This window comes from Ambystoma mexicanum, chromosome 7p (genome assembly GCF_040938575.1).
Source record: "Ambystoma mexicanum isolate Mex_15411 chromosome 7p, UKY_AmexF1_1, whole genome shotgun sequence".
Classification (NCBI taxonomy): domain Eukaryota; kingdom Metazoa; phylum Chordata; class Amphibia; order Caudata; family Ambystomatidae; genus Ambystoma; species Ambystoma mexicanum.
In genome coordinates this window covers 756729395-756756556 of record NC_090939.1, presented here as the reverse complement: position 1 = coordinate 756756556, position 27162 = coordinate 756729395, and the positions used below count along the sequence as shown (strand labels likewise).

General features: G+C 48.2%; 1 protein-coding gene across 2 annotated transcripts in view; it reads left to right on the top strand.

The window, feature by feature from the left end:
* The window catches only part of GCC2 (GRIP and coiled-coil domain containing 2), a 1745187-nt gene that overhangs the window by 1396417 nt on the left and 321608 nt on the right, over window positions 1-27162 (top strand). For both annotated transcript variants that reach the window (XM_069636885.1, XM_069636884.1), the window contains one exon: window positions 26954-27130. In XM_069636885.1, coding sequence (XP_069492986.1) covers window positions 26954-27130 — 177 coding nt within the window. The remainder of the gene's footprint in view (window positions 1-26953; window positions 27131-27162) is intronic.

The following is a 27162-nucleotide window of genomic DNA, read 5'->3' as shown; positions in this document are numbered from 1 at the left end:
GGCGCTCCTCCCTACTCACCGCACTCAGTCATTTACGCCTGGACCCCTGCATTCACAGCGACCGCTGGACATCGCCACCCCCGCCCCTGGGGCCTCCTGCATCTGTGCTCCCCTGACGTTGTCCCCCAGGTCTCCCTGGGCTAGCTAAGCTTCCACATTCTGCTCTGGCAGCCGCAATATCTCATACTCATTGATCCACAGCCTCTGGTTTCTTCGTACTACCTTTTCCATACCATACTTTGCACACTGTGTTACGAGGTACAAGGTCCGAGCTCCCCCCGCCTTCTCCTTGGGCTGCTGGGGATCCCCTCTCTCTCCGCCCGACCTCCAACATCGCCAGGATGACCAAAGGGGGCGCGAGGAAACAGAGCTCCATCAACATGTTTGCGAAGGCGGCGGTGAGATCGCCGGAGGAGGTTGCTGGGCAGGCCCCTGCCGCCTCATCTGACGCAGCTCCGGAATCCCAAAATATGATGGACTTTATCCGGGAGGGCTTCACCGCACTTCACTGAAAATTAGATGACATGAACGGCACTATATCCTCCATCAAGGCCCACATCGAGAGGACTGATAGCCGAGTGTCGGAGGTCGAGACACGGGTCGGCTCCGCTGAGGATGTGCTGGGTGCCCTGCACTCCGAGGTTGTTGCTCTCTCCAGCCGAGTCCTCGAGGTGGAAAAGAAGAACGAGGACTTGGAATCCCGCTCAAGGCGCAACAAACTCCGCATTATCGGGGTTCCCGAGAATGAAGTCCACGAGCCAATGGAAGATTTTGTTGAGCACACATTGCTGTCGCTCCTTGACTCACCCGAGCTTTCCCCGCACTTCGCTATTGAGTGGGCACATCGCGCCCTGACGGCTAAACCTAAGCCCGGTGCTCCACCTCGGCCCATCATAGCTCGTGTGCTGAACTACCGTGACCGTGACGCCCTCCTCAGGACCGCAAGGCTCAAGGGTGAGCTACTATTGGGCGGCGCAAGTATTCACCTTTAACCTGACTTTTCAACAGCCGTCCAACGGGAACGCAAGACTTTCCAAGCGGTGAAACGAAGGCTGCGAGACCACTCAATCAAATACGCTATGCTCTATCCCGCCAAACATCGCATAGAACACGCTAACCAGGTGTTCTTCTTCACGATCCCAGAGGAGGCCTCCAAGTTTATGGACGAACATTTCCCTGGCTGATCCCCCTCCTCTGACCACAGTTCTACAGTTACCCTTTGTGCCCGACGGGGAAAGGCCAGGCCCAGCCGCCTTCCTGTATCGGGGCCACACTGATCCTCTATCCCGTAATCTGCTTGTTCTGCTCATCTTACAAATACGTGCCATATCACCATGTGCAAGTACTTTGCCCAAGTTACATGCGATTCCTACTGTGGGCACCTTTTGTTCTACTGGATCTGCCGTAGCCCGGAGTGACGCGGCCAGTCCGGCCTACATGCCCCCAGGCGCTGATTCCTCTGGTTTGGTTTTGGTTGAGGGGGGGTTGGGATTGTCATCCCTCTGTTTGGGGGGGGGATGTGGGTGGGGGTGGGACATGTTTGGGGTTATGTTATTAAAAAGTTGGCGCTGGCAGCGAAGGCGGACTGTGGTGTGGCACTCAGGAACTGTTGCCGCAGGGCTGCGAATCTGACCCACTGGTTATTGACATTTTCTCTGTTTCAAACGCCACTGCATCTGTGATCGATCGTGACTTGACCTTTATGAGCTGGAACGTACGGGGGTTGGGTAATTATAAAAAGATGAGGCAGCTCCAGTTGCAGGCTGAGCGCCACGGGTCCAAGATTCTTTTTTTACAAGAGACACATGCTTGCACGGAACAGTGCATGCGCTTCACCAAAACCTGGGGCCCCCATAGATTTTTCACCGATTTCTCTACTCAAAGCCGTGGGGTCATGACCCTCATTCATAAGAGTCTCAAGTTCACCCTCATTTCCTCACAAATTGACCCCCAAGGCAGGTATGTACTGCTTCATGCCACGCTCCAACACAAGGAAGTGGTTCTGCTGAACATTTACGGCCCTAACCTAGATGACCCGGTTTTTTATGTGCAGGTCACGTCCCTCCTTGAAGGCTTCCCCCTTGTCCCCATCCTCCGGGGGGGTGATTTCAACACAATCTTTGATGTAGCCCTCGATAGATCTGGCTCCAAGCCCCGTCATCTCTCCAGGGCAGCTTACGCTGCACTATCATCCCTACCCCGCCTGGCCATGGTAGATGCATGGAGGTTCTTTTACCCGGATTCCCGCATTTACTCTTTCTACTCCTCAGTCCACGATTCCTATTCCCGCATTGACAGATGGGTGATCTCCAACGAATTGGTTAAGAACGTTATGCAGTTAATGATCCTTCCCAGAACCCTGTCTGACCATTCTCCAGTTACTGTTACCATCGGTTGAGGCCCAGATCCCGGCCGTACTCGTAGCTGGAGGTTGAAACCCCTCTCCCTACTGCACCCGGAGTTCCGTTCCGAGCTCGAGGTGTCGATTGAAGAGTTCTTCGAGACAAATACGGGCTCGGTAACATCTCAGGCCACTCTATGGGAGTCCTTTAAGGCTTATATTAGAGGGATTGCGCTGTCTAAGGAGAATGGGGTCCTTAAGTCGATCCTGAGAGATCTTGCCGTGAGCGAATCCAGACTTTGGACCCTGGAAGCTACATGCTCACTTCACTCTACCCCGGGTAACCTGGCGGACATCGGGATGGAGTTGGATACGTTCCGATCCCTTGCGGAGCGTGAACAAAGGTTTTTGGATAATCCTGGCATGGAGAGGAGATACGGGGAGGGTGAACGCCCTGGTCGATTTCTGGCGAGACTGATCCGTCACGAGACGGGTCCCCACACATACTTGGAATTGAGAGGCCTGACGGCTCTATGGCTGTCTCCTCGCAGGACATCAACACAGAATTTTTCACATTCTATGAAACCCTATATTCTAACTCAGATGAGGTGTCAGTGGCGGAGATCGACTCCTTTCTCGATGCCCTTCCTTTGTCAACCCTATCTCCGGAGACCGCGGTTTCCCTTGACTCCCCACTCACACTGGAGGAGCTGTCAGACGCTATTGACTCCTTATCCTCGGGGAGAGCCCCTGGCTCGGACGATATCCCAGTCGAATTTTACAAGCATTATAAGTCAAAGCTGCTCCCTCACTTGCTGGCTCTTTGGGAGGAGTCTGTGGAGGCTGGTGTAATTCCCCCTTCACTCCGTGAGGCCACAATCACAGTAATACTTAAATCTGGTAAATCCCCCTCGCAATGTGGTTCATATCGCCCGCTCTCACTTATAAATTGTGATGTCAAAATATACGCCAAGGCTCTGGCGCTCCGGTTAGCTCCCTTTTTGCCATCTATCATCCATCCAGATCAGGCGGGCTTCATCCCAGGTCGCTCTACCTCCCTGAACCTGAGGCGTCTATTTAACATTAACAGAATCAGTCCTGAGACGCACGCAGTGGCTGCCACACTCGACATGCAAAAAGCGTTTGACTCAGTTTCATGGCGGTATCTATGGCGGGTTCTCGAGAGTTGCAAATTCGGACCCTCCTTTCTCTCCTGGGTCAGATTGCTTTACTCAACTCCTGTGGCTAGGGTCCGCACCAACGACCGTTGCTCCCCTCTCTTTGAGATTGCCAGGGGGACTCCTTCTCTCCCTTGATCTTTGCTATAGCAATAGAGCCCTTCGCTGATATTTGCTCCGCCAATTCCACGCTCATAGAGGCCTCCGCAATGCGGGCCAGGCGGACATAGTGTCCCTATATGCGGATGACGCATTGTTGTTTGTACGCTCTCCCTCCATCAACTTACCCCCAATACTGGAGGACATCATTCAGTTTGGCCGGATCTCGGGCCTTAAAGTGAATTGCTCGAAATCCACTCTCTTCCCACTCACGGAATGCACTCTTCCCCCCTCCTGACACCCTGGGTTTCACATGGTCTCAATCCACGTTTACCTACTTGGGGATAGAGGTAACGTGCCAGCAGGCGCTGACCTTCAAGGAGAACTATCAGAAGTATCTTACACACCTGACGGCTAGAGTCCGGGTCTGGGACAAATTCCCGATTTCCCTCGCAGGCAGAATAGGGCTGTTGAAGATGGTGGTGTTGCCCCAGTTGCTTTACAGGTTCACTAATGTACCCTTGTGGCCAGGGGGGGGGGGGGCTTCTTCCGTGATTTGCCCCGTACAGTTAATTCCTTTTTTTGGCACTCGGGTGTGGTCCGCCTAAAAATCGATACCTTGTCTACCCCCATGACTAACGGGGGCTTCGGTGACCCTGACTTTCTTAAATACTGCCTGGTATCCCAGATCCAATATACTACCTACTGGTTTAATACAATGGACCCTCCCCCACATGTCCGACTTGAGAAACTTGCGGTCTGTGACTGCGACATCTGCTCCTTAGTGATACAACCCGCTCCCCTGGCACTGGACTCACAGAATCCGATCGCCTGCACATCCCTCGCATTGGCGAAAATGTGGAGGCTGACCGGAACTGCTTACGCCTTCCATGGCAACCTCCCTCTTTGGAATTTCCTCCCGGGGGTCCCACGGGTTCCCCCAAGCACGCTTCATCGCTGGGCTGATGCGGGCTACGAGTTGCTGCGTGATGTGTTTGACCAGGGTATATTTGTTGAATGGCCAATCTCCCATTGCCCTTGAGGAGCGACCAGAGTGTATGGCTCCAATATTCATCCCTCCGCAGGACCCTTAAGCGTAATTACCAAATGTTCCCCACATTACCACCTGACGACCCTGCCATCGAGGAACTCACCTCCCCCTTGCCCACGAGGGGCAAAATTTCCAGGTTATACACTATGTTGCAATCCAGATCTGTCCCAGACTTTGCTAAACTGAAGCGTGCGTGGGAGGTAGACCTTAGTGTTGAAATGTCGGATGAGCACTGGGCACACCTATGCGAGCGCACACATCGAGTGTCCTTCAACTCCCGGTTTAAACTTATTCAGTTCAAAGTATTACATAGGTTCCATTACATCCCGATCAGATTACATCGCATGTCCAGTGATCAACCTTCTAGCTGCCCTAGATGCGGTCAGGATGATGCCGACTACATTCACATGATTTGGTCCTGCCCCCGCCTCTCACAGTTTTGGGAGGCAGTTTGCTCGACGGTGTCTGCTGTACTCGACCACCCCATTGTTCCTTCCCCGGTGTTATGCCTCTTTCATGACCTCCCAGGCCTCTCCCGGAACTCCAAAAAATTAACTGGCCTCTGCTTGCTTCTCGCGGTGCGATCCATCCAGCTCTGCTGGCTTCGCCCCTCGCCTCCCACACACGCCCAATGGCTAAGAGCGGTCACGTGGGCCTCAGACTCTGAGGAAGCCTGGTCTCATATGCAACCCACCCACTCCAGGCCTAGGAACATCTGGCTCAGGTTCTGTTCTTACATGTCCGACCTCAACACGACACCGGATGCCTCTCCCCCACCTACTTCCCCCCACCAGCTCGCGTCCTCACCCCTATCATAGTTCTCTGTCACCCTCCCCATGCTGTAAATGTGCCTATTGATAGTGTTATTATGTGAAGCAACCTCTGCGCACCTACACTGGGTACATTGTATTCATATTGTATTTGCCTGACGCTGTTCGCCTGTGTTTTGCTGCCACACTGAATAATAAAAAGAAGTTTAAAATAAAAAAAAGAACTGGATCCCCTTCCATGCCTCCCCGGTTGGGGGACGTATAACATCATTCCTACATGCATGGGAGGGGATAACCACAAACCAGTGGGGGGTTATATGGCAACATTGGACATGAAAGATGCATACTTTCATATTTCAATGTTGCCGGCACACAGGAAATACCTAAGGTTCCTGATATAGGAAAAACACTATTAATTCAAGGTTCTTCCCTTCGGCATCGTCTCAGCACCAAGAGTATTTACAAAGGTGCTGGCAGTTGCAGCAGCTCAGCTGCTCAGGTAATCCATTCCAGTATATCCTTACCTCGACGACTGGCTAATAACAGAGGATTCCTACGGAACATGCCTGTCAAACACCCAACAGACTATAGACCTAATCTTCAGTCTGGGATTCTCCATTAACAAGATAAAGTCCAGCCTAGACCCCAGCCAAGTCAAACAGTTTCTGGGGGCCCTAATTTGGACACAAGATGGCATCGTCTTCATCTCCAATGAGAGGGTCCAAAACATGCTGTTTCAGATCCCTCAGTATGTAGCCGGTCCAGAGGTGACGGTACGCAAGGCCATGCGACTGTTGGGGATGATGACATCCTGCATTTATTTAGTTTCTCACACACGTTTGCGCATGCGCCCTATGCAAGAGTGGCTCAACAGCCAGTGGTGTCAGGCGAGCGGACAATGGGACGATCTAGTGGTTGTCTCTGCAGCCCTCGTTCTTTCTCTGCAGTGGTGGTCGAGGGAAAACCTCTTAAAGGGGAAAATCCTCACCACCCCCGAAGTAGAAGTCTCTTTCATGACGGACGCAGCTTTTGGTCCCCAGCAGTAGCATCCAACCACATAAACTTGTTGGAACTGTTAGCGGTGTTCAAAGCCCTCAAGGCTTTCCAGACAGAGTTGCAAGGAAAGACAGTACTGGTCCTGACTGACAGCACCAGGACCATGCACTACCTGAACAAGCAAGGTGGCACTCACTCTCCAGGGCTATCCAAACTGTCCGAGAACATTTGGAAGTGGGCTCTCAAACACAGGATGTTTCTACTGTCTCAACATGTTGAAGGGGGAAGAAAATCTTCTAGCAGATGTGCTCAGCAGAGACTTCCCACTCCCCTTAGAGTACAAATGGCGACTACACGAAGACATCGTCTCCAACATTTTCACAGAATGGGGCTCCCCAGAGATCGACCTGTTCGCAACTCTGGAGAACTCACAATGCCCAGATTACACCTCCAGGTACCCTCAGAACTGATCCAAGGGGGATGGTCTCTGGATAACATGGTCAGGGAAATTTGTTTACGCTCTGAGCCCCACCCCCCCGAATTCCCTACTCAACAAGATTGTGCACAAGATGCACCAGGAACCAGTCACCATGATATTGGTGTCCCCGATGTGGGCCCACCAACCTTGGTTCTCCCATCTGAAGGAGATGTCTCTCTCTCCTCCGATGAAGCTGCCTTGCCCATATGACATGCTATCTCAAGACAAGGGGGAAAAACTTCATCCATGCCCGTAGTCTCTCAACTTAGTGGTCTGGCTCCTGAGGTCCTAGAGTTCAGGCATCTCCAACTTCCTCATGGATATACTTCGAGAAGCAAGAAAATCTAACACCAGAGATTGCTACTCCAATAAGTGGAAACGCTTCGTCATCTGGTACAATTATAAGAGCATCAATCCCATTGACTGCTCTCCCCTACTCAGATTGTACTATACCTGACTCACTCACCTACTAGACTGAGGTCTAGTTTTTAATTCCCTGAAGGTCCACTTAGCTGCACTTTCAGCCTATACCATGTCGCAGTAGAAGGTGTCATGGTGGAAGATCCCAGTAATTAAAGCTTTCATGGAAGAGGTTAAAAGAATTAATTCCCCTATTTCTAACCCGGCTCCCGGGTGGGACCCAAATGTGGTATTAACCAGACTTATGGGGTCTCCTTTTGACCTATGCACAAGGCAAACCTCAAGGCACTCCCTTACAAGACTGCCTTCCTAGTGGCACTTCTATAAGGAGAGTCTGTGAACTACAGGCCCTTTCAATTCTAGACCCTTTTGTCACAATTCAGAGATAAGATGGTTTGCGCCCAAATTCATGTCAAAGTTCCATGTGAACCAATCAATAGAACTATCCACATTCTTCCAGAACCCCAGTAACATGGCAGAAAGAAGCCTACACACACTTGATGTGCGCAGGGCAGTCATGTACTATCTGGAAATAACTAAATCACTAAGGAAAACAAACTGGTTTTCCTTTTCAGTGGTGCCTGGCAGAGAAGGGGACCCTGTCTCTAAATCAGCCATCTCAAGGTGGATTGTCAATTGCATCACACTCTGCTACACTCTTGCCAAGAGAGATCTGCCCTTCAAGCCTAGAGCACACTCTACTCGGGGCACCGGGGCTTCGACAGCATTCATTGCAAATGTTCCTCTCAAGTCCATTTGCATAGTGGCAACCTGGAGTTCTGTACACACCTTTACAAAACACTATTACTGTAGGTCCGATTCTCAGGTGGGACAAGCAGTACTAAGACAACTTTTCACTACTGTTCCTTCTCACATCTGACCACCAACTCCGGTTACTGCTTTCTAGTATATGCACAGCATGTGAGTCTAAGCAGATTCACAAGCATCAGAAGACATGCATTAATTACCGTAATAGCATTTCTGATGGTATCTAGTCATTGCATCGAATTAAAAAGCATTGAATGCCTTACCATAGAAAAAGATGCATCGAAAATAAAAGCATCAAATGCATTTTTTAAGGTAAAGGGTTTATTTTAATTATAACAGGTTTTAAAGGTTAAACAATGGGGGCTGGCAAGGGGACCCCCCATTTAAAAAAAAAAAAGAAAAAAATGCATTTGATGCTTTTTTTAGATGCATTTTTTTTCGATGGCCAGGCATTCAATGCTTTTTAATTCAATGCAATGACTATAAACCTTTCTGATGATTGTATCTGCTTAGATTCACATGCGCCCACCCTTCCTCCCCACTCGGGTGGAAGGAACATAGACATCTTACTATTTCTCTCTTTCTGTACTCACTCACGATAGTCATAAGGCTCCCTCACGGCAGAAAACATACAATCTGATGGACCTCGACGTGTGAGTTATGGATAGTGTTACTTGTACGCCCATGTCGATGTCCCCTTTCTATCCTCGAAAGACAAGATGCGAAACTCTGCGGTTACCACTAGATGTCGGACTATATGCACAGCATGTGAATCTATGCCGATACAATCATCAGAAATGCTATTACGGTAAGCAATGCATGTCATGCCTGGAGTTTAATGATATCTGCCTTGTTAATCTACATATTTGCAGCCAATGAGTGTCTGTGAAAGTGGCATCTAAGTTCCTCTCCCAGGCGCCCCTGATGTCCATTGTTTGCACACCCCACGTTGTTTGTGCAATTTTATACAATGCTGATTTTGACTTTTTTCCTGCGTCTAACGCCTGTACATAATTAAGACATGGGTGCGATGTTGGCTCCTGTGGGTACTCTGAGCACACTGTGGCCACCGCTGAGTGAATCCTGCAGAACTGGAATTTCTGAAGCAGCATGTCTCCCACGGGAATCGTGATCAAATCCCATGATACAAATGCCCCCTCATTGTACTAGTCCCCTAAGTTCAATATACCTGACATGCGTCATTCATTTGCCAGTAGATTATCCTTTGTTGGGCCTAGAAAATGCGTGTCCCAGATTGGCATGGCTCGGTTGTACAATACAATCTTCTTGGAGCGTTTAACCAGCCTGGTCCATGCCTCTTGTGTAGCTGTCACTGGATCTAGTCGATTAGTATTGCACCATGTTCCCCCGGCCAGCAAGTGCATCAGAGGTGCCGGTGCAGCCCCGTCTTTCCAATGTAATATATGATGTGTGGTCCTCCCTCGGCCCAATACACTGCGTAGTATGCCTGGGCAACAAGGTAGTACAACTCGAAGTCAGGTGCCGATAACCCTCCTAGCTAGTATGGTAGTGTGATGCGCCCCCAGCTGACCCTTACGTGTCCCTTCCAAACAAATGAGGAGCACGCTCTGGCCACTGTAGTAAAAAAAGGAACTGCCCGGCCATAGCGGTATATTGCTAAACAAAACAAAAAAGCTTGGGCAGAATATCCATTTTTATTAATGCAACCCATCCTTTCAATGAGATGGGGAGCTGGTTCTACCGCTCCAGTTTAGAACATTGCTTAGTTACCAGAGGGTCTTAATTAAGGGATTTAACAACAGCAGGTGAACAGGCAATCTCAACGCCAAGGTATCTTATATGTAAATGCGCCCATTTCAGCCTGAACTTTTTCCTGGGTTTCGGAGTGATGTCAGTCAGCGGGAAAACCTCAGACTTATTGCTATTCAGGCGCAGGCCCAAATATTTCCCAAACTCATGAACCCCAGTCAGTATCCTCTGCTGGTATTTCCCAGGGTCCTTTATATACATCATTATATTGTCTTCATATAATGCTATGAGTTCCACTTGCCCAGCGATGTTAATGCCGGCACAAGCGTGGCGTGCTCGCATAAAGTCTGCCAGGGCTCTATTACTAATGCAAACAGCAGAGGAGACAGCGGGCATCCCTCCCTGGTGCCTCCTGCCAGCATCAGTATCAGTGAGAGTACCCCGTTCACTAACACTCTGGAGTATGGTTGCATGTATAAAATCTTCACCCGCTTCACGAAATTTGCCCCAAACCCATAATTGTGTAAAACCCTAAATAGGAATTGCCAATACACTGTGTCAAATGCTTTCTGCATAGCTAATGGCACAGCGACCCCCTCAGGTTCCTGCGGCATCCGCGCCATTACATTATACATCTGGCAAATATTGGATGCCGTTGATCTCCCCATCATGAACCCTTCCTGGTCCTCATTTACCATGTAAGGCATGAGCGGGTTTAGCCTAGATGCCAACATTTTTGCAAACACTTTAGCGTCAGTGTTTATTAGGGATAGTGAGCGGTACGATCCACAATCGTCTGGGCACTTACCCGGCTTTAGTAGCAGGATAGTAACAGCTATAAAATTCCACCCCGAATCCGTCTGACCCCAGGACCTTCCCACTTGGGAGACCTCTAATCACTGCCTTAATTTCGCTCAACTTTATCAGCTCTTGCAGCACGTTGCGCGCTTCCTCCGACAAAAGTGGCGTGGAGATTTTTGTTAAGTATTTATCTATCTCGGCAGCTGTTGCCGCGCCCTGGGAGGGGCGGGGGGAATACAGGCTCTTATAGAAGTCATAAAATATCTCACTCACCACATCCACTTGGTTGGCCACTGAACCGTCCGCCCTAATTATACTTGGTATATTGGTGCTGCCCTTCTCACTACCGACTGTCTGCGCTAGCAATTTCCCCGGTTTCTCCTGTTCCCCCGCATCGGCACGCTGCTGCAGGCCTGTCATAATACTGCAACTCCCTATCTGCTGCATCCCGGTATTTATCTATATATGCCTTAATATCTGTGTTGATCTGTGGTGACGGATCACCGGTGCTCTCTGCTTGTAATCACGCAAGAGCCTCCTTGCATCTCTTTAATTCTCTCCTAATGTCGCGCAGTACCCCTAATTCAGTTGACATTGCAATGCCCCTAATGTATGCCTTAAACGCCTGCCAGAGGGTAGCATGTGTATCCACTGACCCTTCGTTAGATAGGATTCTAGGCAATATACGAAACTTGGCAACCCAGTTCAATAGCTTGTGTGATGTCAGCCATAAGTCGATGCACTAGTGCATATCATGCCCTGATAAATAGAAAGTAAAAGCACAGTGTGTTGTTGAGCGTGTGCCATGCATCCCTCAATCCCAAATGTGCCTGCTGCGTTTGACAGAGATCTGGGTGCAGTGGATATGCGATCAAGGTGTACGTCAAATATCGTGTTGAAATCTCCTCCACAAATAATTGACGCTGTGGGTTACCCAGCACATCTTTGGAACAGAGTGGCATAGAACTCCGAGTCATCCACATTAGGTCCATAAATATTTATCAAAAGAACTTCTGCACTCCCCAATTTTCTATGTACAAGCACAAACCCTCCACACTCATCTCGCTCGGTTGCATAATGGGTAAATGGCAGTGACCGGTGCACCAAAATCATGACCCCCGTGCCCTTGTAGAGTAAGACGTATAATAGCATTGATCTCCCCTCCCAGGGACTACGTTGCATGCCTGATGTTCTAGCAGATGCATTTCTTGCAAAAACAGAAGCTTGACCCCCCTGCCTGTTGACCTATGCCATTACCTTGCCCACCTTCATCGGTACACCTAAGCCCCTAACATTCTAGTTTAAGAGCTTTACATCAGCCGGATCATTCCCTGCCATCAACCCTTATATGCATCTGACTGCTCCCCCCAGCACCACACCTGTTCATGCCCAGTCCATAATATGTGCATTTTTATAACAGTTTCAACCCAACACCCCCAACCCTTCCTCCCCCACCCTCATAGTACCCCAAACTTCGACTATGCATCTCCCTTTCCCTCTATACCCCCATGCTTTCCTTTACAACAGATATATGCACTTGCATTGCGGGTGACTGCTATCGTGGTGAGTAGAGCTCAATGCTTCAAAATTATGATTCTTTGATGTATAACTTAAAGAAATAAAACAAGCGTTACCATTAACACATCCATATTGCGTACTTGCGGGTGGGACACTTAGATACTTTCATGTGTTATTTCGTCCCTGAGGTCTGCCCTGTCGGAAGCAGAATATTGTCCTCTACAAATGATGTGGCTTCTTCAGGAAATGTAAAGAAGTAGGGCTTGTTGTTAAATTGTAGGCGCAAACGGGTCGGATAGAGCATTCCCCATTCCCTGAGCAATTTTTTGACGCCAACAAATGTACGTCTCTCTTGTTGTACCGCCAATGTGTAATCTGGGAAAATGCAGACCACGCTAGAACCCATTCTCAACTCTTGTTTCTCTCGTACAGCGTTCAGAGCTAGATCTCTGTCCCTGTAGTTCATTGGGTGTGCAATTATTGGTCTATGGTACCCCCCGCCCCCCACCTCCGGCCTTGGCTTCGCCATCAGTGCCGTGTGCGCATGCTCCACCACAAACATCTGGGACCAACCGGGGTCCCCCAGCAGCTCCTCGACCTCCACCTCCATTGTTCCTTTCAAGGCTTCCTCCGGTACACCTATAATGCGGGCATTATTCCGCCTCAATCTCGCCTCTAAATCCTCACATTTCATCTTGATGCTGCCCAAATCCCTAGCCATGCTTGTCACCGTCCCCTGTAGTGCTGTTATGGCGTCCTTCGCTGTGTTAATCCGTGTTTCAGTCTCGGTAATACGTTGCATGGGTTTTTCCAGCTGAGCGCAGACTGTGGTGACATTAACAGTGATGCCGTCCAATTTGTCGTTGAAAGAAGCAAATCCTTGTTACATGATGGCCATGACACCTTGGCGGTCGACTGGCAGCGGTGGCACTGATCCCTCTGCATCTGGTTGCTCGCTCCTTTGCATACTGTTTCCACCTGCTTTGGGGTGGGTTTTGCGTACTTATCCATCGTGCCACTTTTCTTGGGACCAGTCCCTTTAGGCATAGTGCTGCACCCACAGACCGCACACCCCACCAGCAGCTTAGTAGTTACTAGGCTTGAGAAGCAGCGAAGTGCCGCCCGCTCAGTCAGGAGTGTTATCAGCTGGGCCGCGGGGCAGCAGTGCAACAATATCCCTGTGTCGCCACCAAGCAGTAGTCAGTTGTGCCCAGGGTGCTTGTTTAACCATCCCTTCGTATGTTGCCCATGCAATCTGCACTCATGGCTATGTCTGAATGTATCCTGGGGCCCTTAGAACCCATTGGCCTTCAATCCGCCCACCGCGGCTGCCAGGCTAGCAACCAGCAGCAGCAGGGATGGGGGGAGCAGGAGAGAGACAAATCTGGTAGGCAGTGCTGCACCCTTTGTACCACACCCGTGACTTGCTGCCCGATAGTTGCCAGGCAACTGGACAGGCAAAATGTACAATGCACCCATACAGGGGAGATATTAGCTGGGCAGTGGGGCAGCAGTGCATCAATTCTCCAGTGCCTCACCCTGTCAAATGCCAATTATATTCACAGTACTTGTTTGGGAGTCCCTTCGGAAGTTAGTCATTTAATCTGCCCCATCTGTGGTATTCAAATGCATTTTGGGGCTATTGGCACATATGGTCCCACAGTCCTCTCGCCACAGCTCTGCTTCAATATATATTAAAGGAAATGGCAGGCAACAGAAAAAAGAAAAAAATTGGGAGAGGAAGGGGGGAGCAGGAGTCACACAGGTTCATCAGGTCCCCTCTTCTTGTATTATGCTGGGGCTTCCACTTAACTTATTCACCAGGACCCGTCTTGAAGGCAGTTAACACCATGGCTGCTCTCATGGATACGTTCCTTTTGGATATGGGTCAGACTCCACACGTGTCACAGCCATTATTCCTTTGCTCCACGGTCCGCCCCCACCACCTCCAAGACTCCATTGGAGGTTGCGGCACAGCAATCTCTGCACTGCACAGGTGCAGCTCAGTGGGGCCACTGGAGCCCTTGCACGGGCCGACCCTCAGCCCGACTGGCATTTGTTCTGGACCGAGAAGCCCCCTGCGCGGTGAAGCTCCGCCAACGCTCCCACAGTGTGGGGGTATCCCTTGAGGTGGGTCGAGTGGTCTACCTCTCCAAGCTACTTGGCCTCACGCCGCCCAGTAGCCCTCCATCATGGGGCACCGTCTCGGTCTTCGTTCTTGCTCCCAAGCAGGTGGTGCCTTCAGCTGTTTTTCGAAAACGCCACAATCGTCCCGTTCTGCCTATGTCCACCGCAGCTCACAGCTCCTTATCACAGCCAGGGCCAGCATTTTCAGTGTCTGATACAAGTAATGCCTGCCCACACTCTTCATATAGCTTCACGTCTGCTTACACGTCAGGTTCGCCGCATTACAGGCTGATATTACGCGTGGAATCTTGCCTCCTCCACTGAGCTCATCCAGAGATCTTGGCAGTCGCGCAACAGCACCCCCGTTTTTACTGAACTTTGAAACACTTATAACTACTTGTTGGATCAAGCCAACACTTATTCAACGTCTTAAGAGACTCCCGGTCTCCTGAAAAGACTTTTATTGGGACATGTGGCTCTAGGAACACTAAGCACCTTCATTTCTAGCTAGGGAAGGACTTTTTTAAGGTAAGATCCTCTGTTCTAAGATTTTGTATGGTGTTTGGTAACTTCTTTCTTCTCAACCTGTTCTCAAAGTCTTCATTACTTTGTTTCTTTATTCTTTTACTTTACTATACCACAGTAACTCAAAGTATTTTTAACAGATTTTTTATTACGTGTGTTTATTGACATGTTTACATATACAACAATACAAGAACTCACCCCCAGCCCTGGGGAGAACTGAAAATGGTGATCAGGTTTCATAAACCTACATATTGAACAGAGATTTCTACAATATATCCAAAACATTTAGATTTGGCGGACATAGTGGATACAGATAATCACTGCATAGGGATGACAGAAGTATACCCCAATCCTGCCTGAATTTCAAATACTCCGCCTGGATGTTATATGTCCCCCATTCCATTGCTAAAATGTGCCAGACCTTTGTCAACCATTCATGTTCCATAGCAGCATCACTTTTTACCGATTCTTGGTCACTACTAGGACTGCTGGCAATATTAGAAGCATGCATGCTTTAAATTGCGACCTGCCTTGTTGCTCTGTTTCTTTATCCCGAAAAGGCTCAACAAATAAGTTTCTATCATGAGGGTTAAGTTTGCTTTTAACATTTTGTTGATTGATGAAATCACCTGTTCCCAGAAAGGTTGAATGATTGGAAAAGTCCACCAACTGTGGGCCCAGTCTCCTCTGCCCTTAAAAGCCCTCCAACACTCACCGACACATCCAGGAGCATCTTCTGTAATCTCGCCGTGGAGTGCCACTGAAACAGGGCTTTATACAGGGTCTCTCGCCGTTGAATGGATCTAGTCAGTGTGGGGCTATTACCCCTGAGAAATTCCCATTCTCCCGGCAACACCGCGGCCCAGTGTCACTTCCCATTTGCCCATATAGGTCCAATTCCCGATCCCAGATGTTTGTCCCAGGATTGAGTAGTTATGTACCTTTCGAACAGAGTCAGTCGTCTATTTGCAGCCAATTTATTATGTGGGTGTGGTACCCAGTAATGTAGCTGGTAATACATGAGTGTATCCCCTTCCTCGAGTTTAAAGTTTTGTTTACACTGTTCAAAGGACCTCTTGATCGTGCATGATATCCCTCAACCGCACACACTTCGCTTCCTTTCAGCGGTTTAAGAAGCTCCCCACCTTTCACGGAGCAAACTGTGGATTGTGAAATAAGGCTGTAAATGGGGCCTGGATGGACAATATCCCTTTACTTCTCAACAGGTCATCCAATACATTTTTCAACAATGCTGTGGTTTGAGATGCATGCATACTTCCACGTCTATCTGCCTTTGTGAGCCATAGGACCTCTGCTAATGGGGAACCCACTCCTGGCCTGTCCACTTTGACCCTTAATGTTGCATCATCCCGCATAAACTAATGCTTGATCACCTTCAGTTGTGCAACTTGAAAGTTATGGTGGAAATTCAGGACTGTCATAGCCCCCTTAGCCCTATGGGCCATTACCAAATGCAGGGCCACCCTTGGTCGTTTATTGTTCCAAAGAAATGCCAATAGGAGCTCATTTAATTCTTTAAAGAAGGTTTTAGGAAGAGGGATTGGCCAAGCTTGCAAAAAGTAAAGGAATGTGTGGAGGGTCACCATTTTGATTGAGGCCACCCTGCTCATACACGAAATACTGAGGAGGCTCCATCTTACTAAATCACTTTTCGTGGTGCTTAACAGGTGTTTGTAATTTTCTCCATAAAGGGAGTCAAGCGGATTTGTGATGTTAACACCCAAGTATCAAATTCACTCTGCTGCCCACTGAAATGGAGAGCAGACTCGCGTCTCCTCTAGGAGGTCCACTGTCACTAACAAATCAGCACTTCATTTCCAGTCCTGTGACCTTCCCAAAAGCCTCCACTTCCGCCACCACCTCAGTGAGTGAGGTGACTGGATCGTAGAGGGCCAGCAGCATATCCTCAGCAAAGGCCGTCACCTTGTGTTTGTCGCCCCCAAACATTATACCCTTCACTTTGGTGGCCTTGCTCAACCACTGCAGAAAAGGTTCCAAATACATAGCATATAACTGCCTGCCTTGTCCCTCTCTCCAAACGGATAGGCTGTGAGATGTGACCGTTAATCACTAATCTCATACTGGGAGATCGATAATTAGCCAGACCATCCTCCGAAATCTATTCCCAAATACATGGTCTAAAAAAGAAATGACCACTCGACCCTATCAAATGCCTTTTCGGCGTCTAATGCGAGTAGGATGGTGGGAGTCTTGCGTTTGGAGATTTTTTTCTACAAGATGGCATACCCGGCAGATGTTGTCAAAAGTTTGGTGGTATTTAATAAATCCAGATTGATCGGTATGTATGAGGCTCGGGAGCAGAGCCTCCAATCTAGTCGCCAAAATCTTTGCCTAGATCTTAGCATCAATATTAAGGAGAGCCATAGGGTGATAGGAGCTACATAGCATGGGGTCCTTATTAGCCTTCGGGAATATGACAATTTTTGCTTGGTCCAATGACACTGAAATACCCAAAGGAATAATACGGCATTGTCCCAACTTTGGGGCCAAAACCAACCAGCATTTCTTGTAATATGCGGCTGCAAAGCCATCGGGACCCGGCGCTTAATGCAGGGGGAGTTTCCCTATAGCAGTTTGGACCTCTTCCTCCGGTATATCCCCTTCCAGAGACATTCCATCGTCATTCCACAGGGTTTTCATGTTACTGAATCCAAGGAGTTTCCTCGGGGTCCCTCCGGAGGGCAATCGGATGAATTCAGGGTCCCATAGAAGTGTTTGAAAAGTTTCAGCAATTCCCCATTTTCTCACAACTTCACCTGCTTCATTACGTAGTTTCAGAGTGATCTGAGCCGCTGCCTTTTTTCTAAGTTGCCTGGCCAACAGCCTATCCGCTCTATTACCCTTGAAATAGAACATTTGCTTTGTGTTAAGCCCATTTTCCCCTCATCAAATCTAATTGACCCCTGGTTTCTCTATAGCTTTTCAGCGTTACCCTCATTGGCTATCCCCTCATTTTCAGCATAATCTCCTTCAACTGTGACTCCAACTCTTGTTCTAGAGCCCTTCTCCGTTTAGCCCTAGAAGCCTTTAGAGCAATTAGCTACCCTCGGACCACTGCCTTAAATGCCTCCCAACAATTCCCTGGGGAAGTGTCCGACGCACTATTATCTAGGAAATAACCCTTAATCTTGTCCTCTGACCCTCTGAGAGAACCACATCTTTGATGATATCGTCAGGGAAGGACTGTTGTCACAGACGCGTGGGATCGCGGATGATATCCAGTGAGACAGACAAAGGGGCATGATCAGAGAGAGCAATGGACCGCAATGTGGACTCCTTTATTTTGCCTAGCAATTGCGGCAAAATCCAGGTGTAATCAATGCTTCTGGATTTTCCAAAGACTACTCAAAACACACCTCTTCACTCGCAGCCTGGGTAACTAAAATACACCTCACACTACCCAACACTTAACAAAAATTCTGTAACCACTGTAAATACTGTATATTTTTTTGTCCTATCAGCAATGTTAAGCCGTATATGCATTCTGTGTAACAATTGTAACTGAAACACTTCTGTTTGTAAGAAAGCACCCAGATGCCCTTGGGCTCAGCGCTATATAAGCTTCAAAATAAATATAATAAATAAATGTGCGGGAGTGATCTATGCACGTTCAAGTAGAATGTATAACCCACCTCCGAGCCACTGCACACAGCCCATGCATCAATTAGCCCCAAATGGGAAAACCAGGCTTTAAGTCCTTTCATTGGGCCCCTTGCGCCCAGTGAACAATCCCACTACGATCCATTTCCAGGAACCCACGCCAGGTTAAAGTCCCCAGTCAGAATGATAATCCCCTCTGCTATGTTCTCCAGAACCAAACGTAGGTACCCATCTTGCCCTGTGTTTGGTGCGTAGACAGTTGCTATCGTGAATGTGTGGATTCTAATTCTGAATTTGACAAACAGAAATCAGCCGGCTTATCTTCCCTCACATCCAATATTGTAAGATTGGGGATGTTTCTAAAGGCAATCATAATCCCCCCCCACAGTTTTCTCTTTTGCATTGGAACCTGTGCTTGTCACATTTCTGCATATGCGTTTCTTGGAACGAGAGAAAGTCTGGTTTCTCGTGTCTCAAGAATTGTTCCACCTTGCACCGTTTTATGAGGGAATTAAAGCCCCTGACATATTATGATGATGATTGGTTATTTGTAACATGCTTAATACCCAGAGGTTTCTAAGCGCGGACCCGGGGATTGAACCTGTGTTGCTCTGCATCGTCTTGCTTCCAAGGCGAGCGCATTGTTCCTGAGCCATCCTCCTGAGACTGTGAGGACCTTCAGCACCATTCACACTACCACCACCACCACCCCCTGCATCTCTCCTGCAGGTTTCTTCCATATTGCCCCCCCCAGTGACCTCCTCTCCCCTCCATACAGCAGCCACATTGCAATCCCCCTCAGCACACCATATCCCAGATCAGTGCTGTGTATCTGCCCTTATGGCTATACTTTCGCCGGTGGCGGGGCAAAGCTGGCCCCTCAGCACACTCGAAGCAAATCCCAGAGGGTGGATCACTTATTTTCTCTACTACCGCCTGACCATTGCCCTGGTATGGCCAACTGCAGGTCCAAATTACCTCTTCACCGTTCTTGCTGGTGTCTCAAAAGGCGTCAGCGTGGTAATGTAATGTAAAGGCACTTATAACGCACGACATTTGCTTGAAGGCATCTTGCCGCTCCTCGCAGGATGGTGATGCAGTAAGAATTTTTAGAAGAGAACGGTCTTCAAGGCCTTAAGAATGGCGGGATGGCTAACCGTGGCTCTGAGAGAGAGCCTCAGAGAGTTCCAAAGTCCAGCGACCACTACTGAAAAGGAGCGGCCCCCAATCCGACTGAATTTAACCGCAGGGATGGAAATTAAGAAAGCATCGGCAGAGCGCAATGCCCGGCCAGGAACATAATACCGGAATATATCCTGAAGGTATTTGACACCATGACTGTAGAAGGCCCAATGAACAAGACATAGGGCTTTAAAATGGATGCGCTGGGCTACCAGGAGCCAGTGAATACGCCTAAGGATGGGGGAGATGTGAGCCCGGGGGGGGAGGAGGTGGAGGTAGAGCGAAGACTACAGGTGCGCACGGAGGTGAGCCGGGATAAAAGGAATAACATAACAGAGATGTTTTAAGTTGAAAGTAGCCCCGCTGACAAACTGAGCTGACCTGTAGCTCCATGGAAGGGGAGAAAGAGAGTTTCACTCCCAGATCTTTGACAATGGAGACGGGTGCAGGGAAAGGACCAAGACATGAGGACAGAAATCGGGGGTCCAGAAAGAGGATGCTGAGTGGGCGCCCCACCAGCAGCACCTAAGTCTTTTCACCGTTGAATTTGAGCCAGAAAGAAACTGTGACTGTCGTGGTGCATGAAATGGAGTTCACCATTGTACCAAACATTGCAGGATTTCTGGGAGAACTTATTTCAAGTTGTATTTTCTATTGTGTTTATGTATCACTTAAATGTATCAGTGAAATAGCCCATGAAGGACTGGATGTTATTCTGAAAGATGTAAAGTAACCTCAACTTCACTTCCTTGTTTCTCTTTTGTAGACCTCCAAAGCCACTGGTTGACCTTTTGTGCGTTTGTTTATTTATCTATATATAGCGCAGCGTGCAAAACCCTGAGGTATCTAGGCGCTTAAATTTAAGAGATTAGTTACAGTGCTTCAAGTTACAGAAAGGGAAGCGTAATAGGTGAATTACCACATCATGGAACGTGCACAAGTAATACAACAGAGTGCAAAAGAGAAGTACGTGGTGAGCACTAACACCATGTTACAGGGTGGCAGCAACAAACAGATGCAAAGTCAAGTCAGTGAGAAAATACATGGAGCCTCCCCCATGTTGCAGGGCGGCAGCAGCACACAGATGCAAAGTCAAATCGGTGGGAAAGTACATAGTGCGTACCCCAATTACAGGGCGACAGCAACACACAGATTTGAAAGTCAAACGATAGGCAAATACATGGTGCCTACCCAAGTTGTAAGGTGGCAGCAGCGCGCAGATGCGAAGGTCAAATCAGTGGGCAAATATGTGGTGCCTACCCCATGTTGCAAGGTGGCAGCAGCGCCCAGATGCGAAAGTCAAATCAGTGGGCAAATACATGGTACCTACCTCATGTTGCTGGGCGGCAGAAGCACACAGATGCCGTAGTCAAATCAGTTGGCACATTCATGGTGCCTAATTCATGTTGCAGGGCGGCAGCAACACACAGATGCGGAAGTCAAATCAGTGGCACATACATGGTGCCTTCCCCATGTTGCAGGGCGGCAGCAACACACAGATGCGGATGTCAAATCAGTTGGCACATACATGGTGTCTACCCCATGTAGCTGGCGGCAGCAACTGACAATGTGAAAGTCAAATCAGTTGGCACATCCGTGGTGCCTACCCCATGTTGCATGGCGGCAGCAACACACAGATACGAAAGTCCAGCAATGGAGGGGCACACACAGCATCACAGGCGACCAGGGGGGTGGGGGGGGGGGGTGGAGGCACATACAGCATCACAGGCGACCAGGGGGGGTAGGGGCAACAAAAAGGATCCAAAGCTGGAGTCTTCCCGTCCCCTGCACACTATCTACATCCGTCAAAAAGGCAGTTAGTTAGTTAATTGAATCAATAACACTAGATCTGTAATTTATACTGCATCAATTCAACAAGTATTAGGCATCAACAAATACTGTAAAACAACAGTTATTCAATCATAAGCAAATATAAAAGCAAGGAAAGGCACATCAAATTGTCCCATGTCAAAGGCTGACGCGTTTCGAGGCTGTTCCTCTTCTTCAAGAGCCTAATAGGACTGTTGATGGATCACATACATAGAAAAAAAGATATAATAGATACTGTTACAACCCATACAATGGGAACATATAAACCCATGGTAGTATAAAGCAATCAGTCAATGTAAACATACATAGAAAAGAAGAAACATTTTGGATACTGTTAAAACACATACAGTGCGAGCATATCAGTATTTAATCTTACAAGAAAAACAGTTGGATATTCGTCAGAAATACACTAGGTGACTTGTTGAGGATTGATCAGTGAAGATCATTATGTAGAGCAGCGTCTATTTCTAAAGGAACCTAAGGTAGTTTTCTAGGTCAGGATTGCCGAAGGCACAGAAAGGACGCTTAATCCACTAAAACTCAAGGTAAGGTGTGTGAACCTCAATTAACCAGAAGCATGATTGTGAGAATAAACAAGAAAACGTGCAAGTGTGGGGTTACTGGCCGGTGTGGGGGGGCTTGGTTGTCTCCATACCGACTATATTTCTTTAAACCATATAGGTCAATATAACTCATCATATAGTGTGACTCAAAACAACGCTGGAAAAAACACAGTTCACAGCCTATCATTTGAGTGACCCCATCAGGGTGTAGCATTGTCTACATATTTAAGGAAAAGCACTCACCAGCGGTTGCAAGTCATCAGTGTGCCAATGTCTGATTTCGTATCTCATGCTCGAAATCGAGAATCTGAAGATGTGGTCTAAGCGACTTCAGAAGGGTTCTTCAGATTACTGTCATGGATGACGTAATATGTGTAAGTCAGATGTACATCTGTAGGCCAGCTTAATCATTTATACAGGTGGTAACAAAAATAAAAGTGACTTTGAAAAAAGGGGGAAGGGTATGTACTCAGCCTCATCAGTATGTGATAACGGGTGCTGTCATTCACTAACGGTCGCAATCAAAAATGTCTGGGGCTTCAACTTGTGGCAAGTAGAGTGGTATCAAGACAAAACCAGGTTTTCTTGATGTGAAGGAATATGGGCACATGTTCAGTAATCACAAACAGTGGGTGCTGTATAAACTATAACCCTGCACCAAAAATAGCGGGGATCAGAAGCTGTACCTTAGGTGGTATCAGTAGTCAATATAGTGTATATGCTCTGTGAGTTGTTGGAAAATCTGTATGTCAGCATCCGGTAAAAAGTTGAATGGTTACATGTATCCCTACAAAAATCAGCTCAGTGAAGACTCTTCATTGAGACCCATTAGATGTAGGGTGTCAAGCAGGTGAAAAGTTACGTGGTTGCATGTACCCTATAAAAAGCAATTTAGGGAGAATTCTTCATTGAGACCCGTTGGATGTAGAGTGTCAACTAGGTGAATCCAATATTTTTCTCTCCAGGACAGCAGAGATGCATAATCACCGCCTCTTTGTATTCATCTGACAACTTCTATGACTTAAAATCTTGCTACAGGTGATCTGGAATTCTTGCATCTGATGGTGGATTTCTGCTCAGACCACCTTTCTTTGAACCGGTCTAGTGGTTTGGCCTATGTAGAGTTTCCCACATGTACATTTTATGGAATATATGACACCTGAAGAAAGGCAAGTTGCAAAATCTCTCATCTTCATTTTTTTGCCTATTTGAGGGTGGGATATAGTGTCTCCCTTGATCAAATTGTTGCAGTGTGTGCAATTCAGGCAAGGAAAGGTTCCCTTTTTCTTTGTTTTCAAGAGTTGTTTATCTTTAGCCGGTCTTTCTGCTTTTACTAATCTGTCTTTCAGATTGCGTCCTCTTTTAAAGGCCATCAACAGTGTTTTAGGAAATAATCTCAACAAATTAGGGTCATCATGGAGGATGCCCCAATGCTTCCTAATGGTTTTGCTAATTTGGAAACTTTAACGGGAAAATTTAGAGATGTACAGTAACAGAGTTTCCTTGCCTTTCACTTTTCGGGTCAAAAGTTGATCCTTGGTTATGGTTTCGGTTCTCCTCACGACTTCTTCCAATATATTTCCGGGGTACCCCCATGTCTCAAATCGATCAATTACTTGAGAGCATTCTAGGTCGAGGCCTGCTGTATCCGAGATAATCCTTTTTAACCTTAGCATCTGGCTGAGCAGGAGGCTTTTGAGCATAGGTTTCGGATGGAAGCTGGTGTAATGTGGAAGATCTTTGGTATCAGTAGGTTTATGGTATATAGTCGTAACAATATTGCCTTCCTGAATTTCAAGTCTCACATCCAGGAAATTTAGGTATGGTTCTGCGATCTCCATGGTGAATTTAATCTTTTGATGTACTGTGTTGAGATATGACAGGACAGGGGAGCTAGGAGCACACACAGTATCACAGGCGACCAAGGGGGGGGTAGGGGCACACACAGTGTCACAGAGGACCAGGGGTGCGGCTGGGGCACACACAGCATCACAGGCGACCAAGGGAGGTAGGGGCACACACAATATCAGAAGCGACCGGGGTTAGGGATGCACACACAGCATCAGAGGCGACCAGGGGGACACACAGCATCACAGGCGACCAAGGGTGGAGTGGGGGCACACACAGCATCAGAGGCAACCAAGGGGGGGTTAAGGGCACACACAGCTTCACAGGTGACCGGGGGGAAGGGTCACACACAGCATCACAGGTGACAGGGGGGTAGGGGCGCACACAGCTTCACAGGCGACCGGGGGAAGGGGCACACACAGCATCACAGGTGACAAGGGGGGCTAGGGGCACACACAGCATCGCAGGCGAGCAAGCGGGTGGGGGTAGGGGCACACAGAGCATCACAGGCAACTAATGGGGGGTAGGTGTCATGCTCATGAAGTCAGGGGCACAGGCATGCAGGGGTTGCATGCACAGGAGACCTGGGTGGACACTGTCCTGGTGCCTTTGGTGCCAGGCTCATGAACAAAAGTAAACAAGAACATCCATTTAACACCAAAAAGCTTTTATTATGGACATAGCACTTCAGATGCACTAACCTTGAGCATTCCATCCATTAAGCAGGATGCATTAACCTTGAACATTCTATCCATTAAGCAGCCCCAAGTGTATTCTTGGATGTGGCTGCTAATGGATTGCCTTTGCACATGCTCACTCTCTAGGAGTGGCATGGTGTGGCTGGTAAGCCGGCCCTAATTGGCGTGCCCACGATCTCAGCTATAAAAGCTGCCCTGATCCTCAAGACAGACGCTTCGCGTTATTCTGCACTTGCAAGCAGCGTAACACTCACCGTCTCCTGAGGTAAGACTTACCTCTGAAGATCCTGCTTCCTGGACATCTTGCTTCCTGCCAGCGTACTTACCAACTAGGGGAAGCTGTTCTTACCTGTACATCTCTTTGGCGAACCAAGTATTCATCTTTACACTTTCCAGAACGCCGAAATCTTCATCTTGGCACCAAGCACGACACGCTCCATCGTCGACAGCAGCACCTGCAAGGAAAAACAGAAGACAAGGTTAGACATCGAATAAACAGTCAGTTTAAGGTTGCGCTTCGCCATACTTTGCGCTTTTCCTTAAACCATCACTTACCTGCTGTCGAACATTGCGGTAGCATCCATCTTCTATCTGGCCGCGTCTCGCGTCTCACAGCTGCATTGAGGACGCATTTCCATCTCAGGGAAGAAAACCGAAGAGAGACATTATTGCGGGCATAAATAGGAGCAACATATAAAGACATTAAACAGAATGAACAGCATCACAAGAGCTCAAAAAAGACTTACCAATCGTAAGGAGAAGCATAGTCGCAGCTGGACTCGAATAATCCTCATCAGGGATCAGTGAAGGAACTAGATCCCATTCGACGCGCCCCTGCCAGAAGTAGCAGGATGGAGAGCTTATCTTCCATAATTCACAGGTGAGCTTTATGGGCCGGCGTATACTCACAGAAACCGTACTTTGGGGTGAAGGATTTGAGAGGTACAACAATCACAGATTGGCGCACTCACACACACTTATCTCCACGCAGGAGCAGTATCACCACGTACCACCACTCACAGCTTTTCTACTGAGGGAGAGGCCTGAAGGGGGTGATTCAAGTTCAGGGAGGGCGGCAACTGTGCCCCAACGCCTCCGCAGAGACCAAGTGATCGTAACAGTAGGGGCACACACAACATCACAGGCGACCAAGGGTGGGTAGGAGCACACACAGCATCACAGGCGACTGATGGGGGCACACACAGCATCATAGGCGATGGGGGGGGGGGCTCACAGAGTATCACAAGTGACCGGCGGGGGCACACAGAGCATCACAGGTGACCAGGGGGCGGAGGGGGCACACACAGCATCACAGGTGACCACGGGGGTCGGCGTACCTGAAACAGACAGGAAGCAGACAGGGGCCTTTTGTCAAGGGCCTTTGAGTCAGGGGGCTGGCAAAAGCCTGCCAGTCCCTTATAGGCCACTTAGAACAAGCCACGGACCAATCCATGTGCGGGTAGCAGGAAGCACACACAGCCAGCCAGCCTCAGTGGAAGGTAAAGAGGGCAGCGGCCATCTTGAAGGTGCCACAAGGTGGCATGGAAGGCACAGAGGGATGGCAGCCAAACAGCAATCGGGCCTTGGTGTCCAACGAAAATGGGTCGAAACGAGTTGTGGTCAATTAGTTCTTCAGAGATGCTCCATTTTCATTTTTTGCAAATGAAAGTGACAAAATTGCATTTTTTCTTGAAAAGCCTTCAAATTGCACCAAAAAAGACGTGCGGGATGATTTCAATGTAGAAGGAAGGCCTGGTGACTTCCTACCTGTGAGCAGACTGCTGCGGGATGATGAAATAAGCAGCACATCTAGGCAAGGCCTCCAACTGATCGAGGGAGGAGAAAACACAGCTGATGCTCTGGTGTGAGCGCCGGCAAGAATAGAACACGGAAGGGGAGAGCCTGGGCATATATTAACTATGCACTATTGCATAGATTTGATGTTGGGTTGATTGCAATTTGTTTCTGCTAGTTTTGCACTACTACAGAAAATGTTCAAAATCCTAGAAATTTGCGTGTGAAATGGAATAAATGTTATTTGTAGTGCTGTACCATAGATAGGTTTTTCTTACAATGTATCACATTGCCTTTCCTGCTGTACGCAAGGCTTATATATGTATGGTTCTAAACTCTGCATTTGGGTTGGTAAACCTGTGAATCAGTTGGTATTGATATGCCAACAGAAGGATGATGTACTAGCATGACATTGGCTTGTTTAGCTTTCAAATCTTGATCCTGGCATTGCCTTGATTCAGTAAATGTACCTTATGAATACAAATGACTGAGTCTAATGTTACAGACGCGCCTAGTTTTGATTTGTAGACATTTGGATAAGTTACTTTACCTAAAACCAGCTATGCCTCATATTAACACTTGTGTTTTTTTAGGGAGCATTTAGAAATGATGTTGGAACAGCTGAAAAACAAGTTGCAAGATAGTCAACATAATCTACAAATCAACATGACTGAGCTCCAGACTTTACAAACAGATCATGATACACTGCTGGAGAGACACAATAAGATGTTACAGGAGACTGTAGCAAAAGAGGCAGAACTTCGTGAGAAGTGAGTTTTTTTTTTACATGAACATAGTTTGT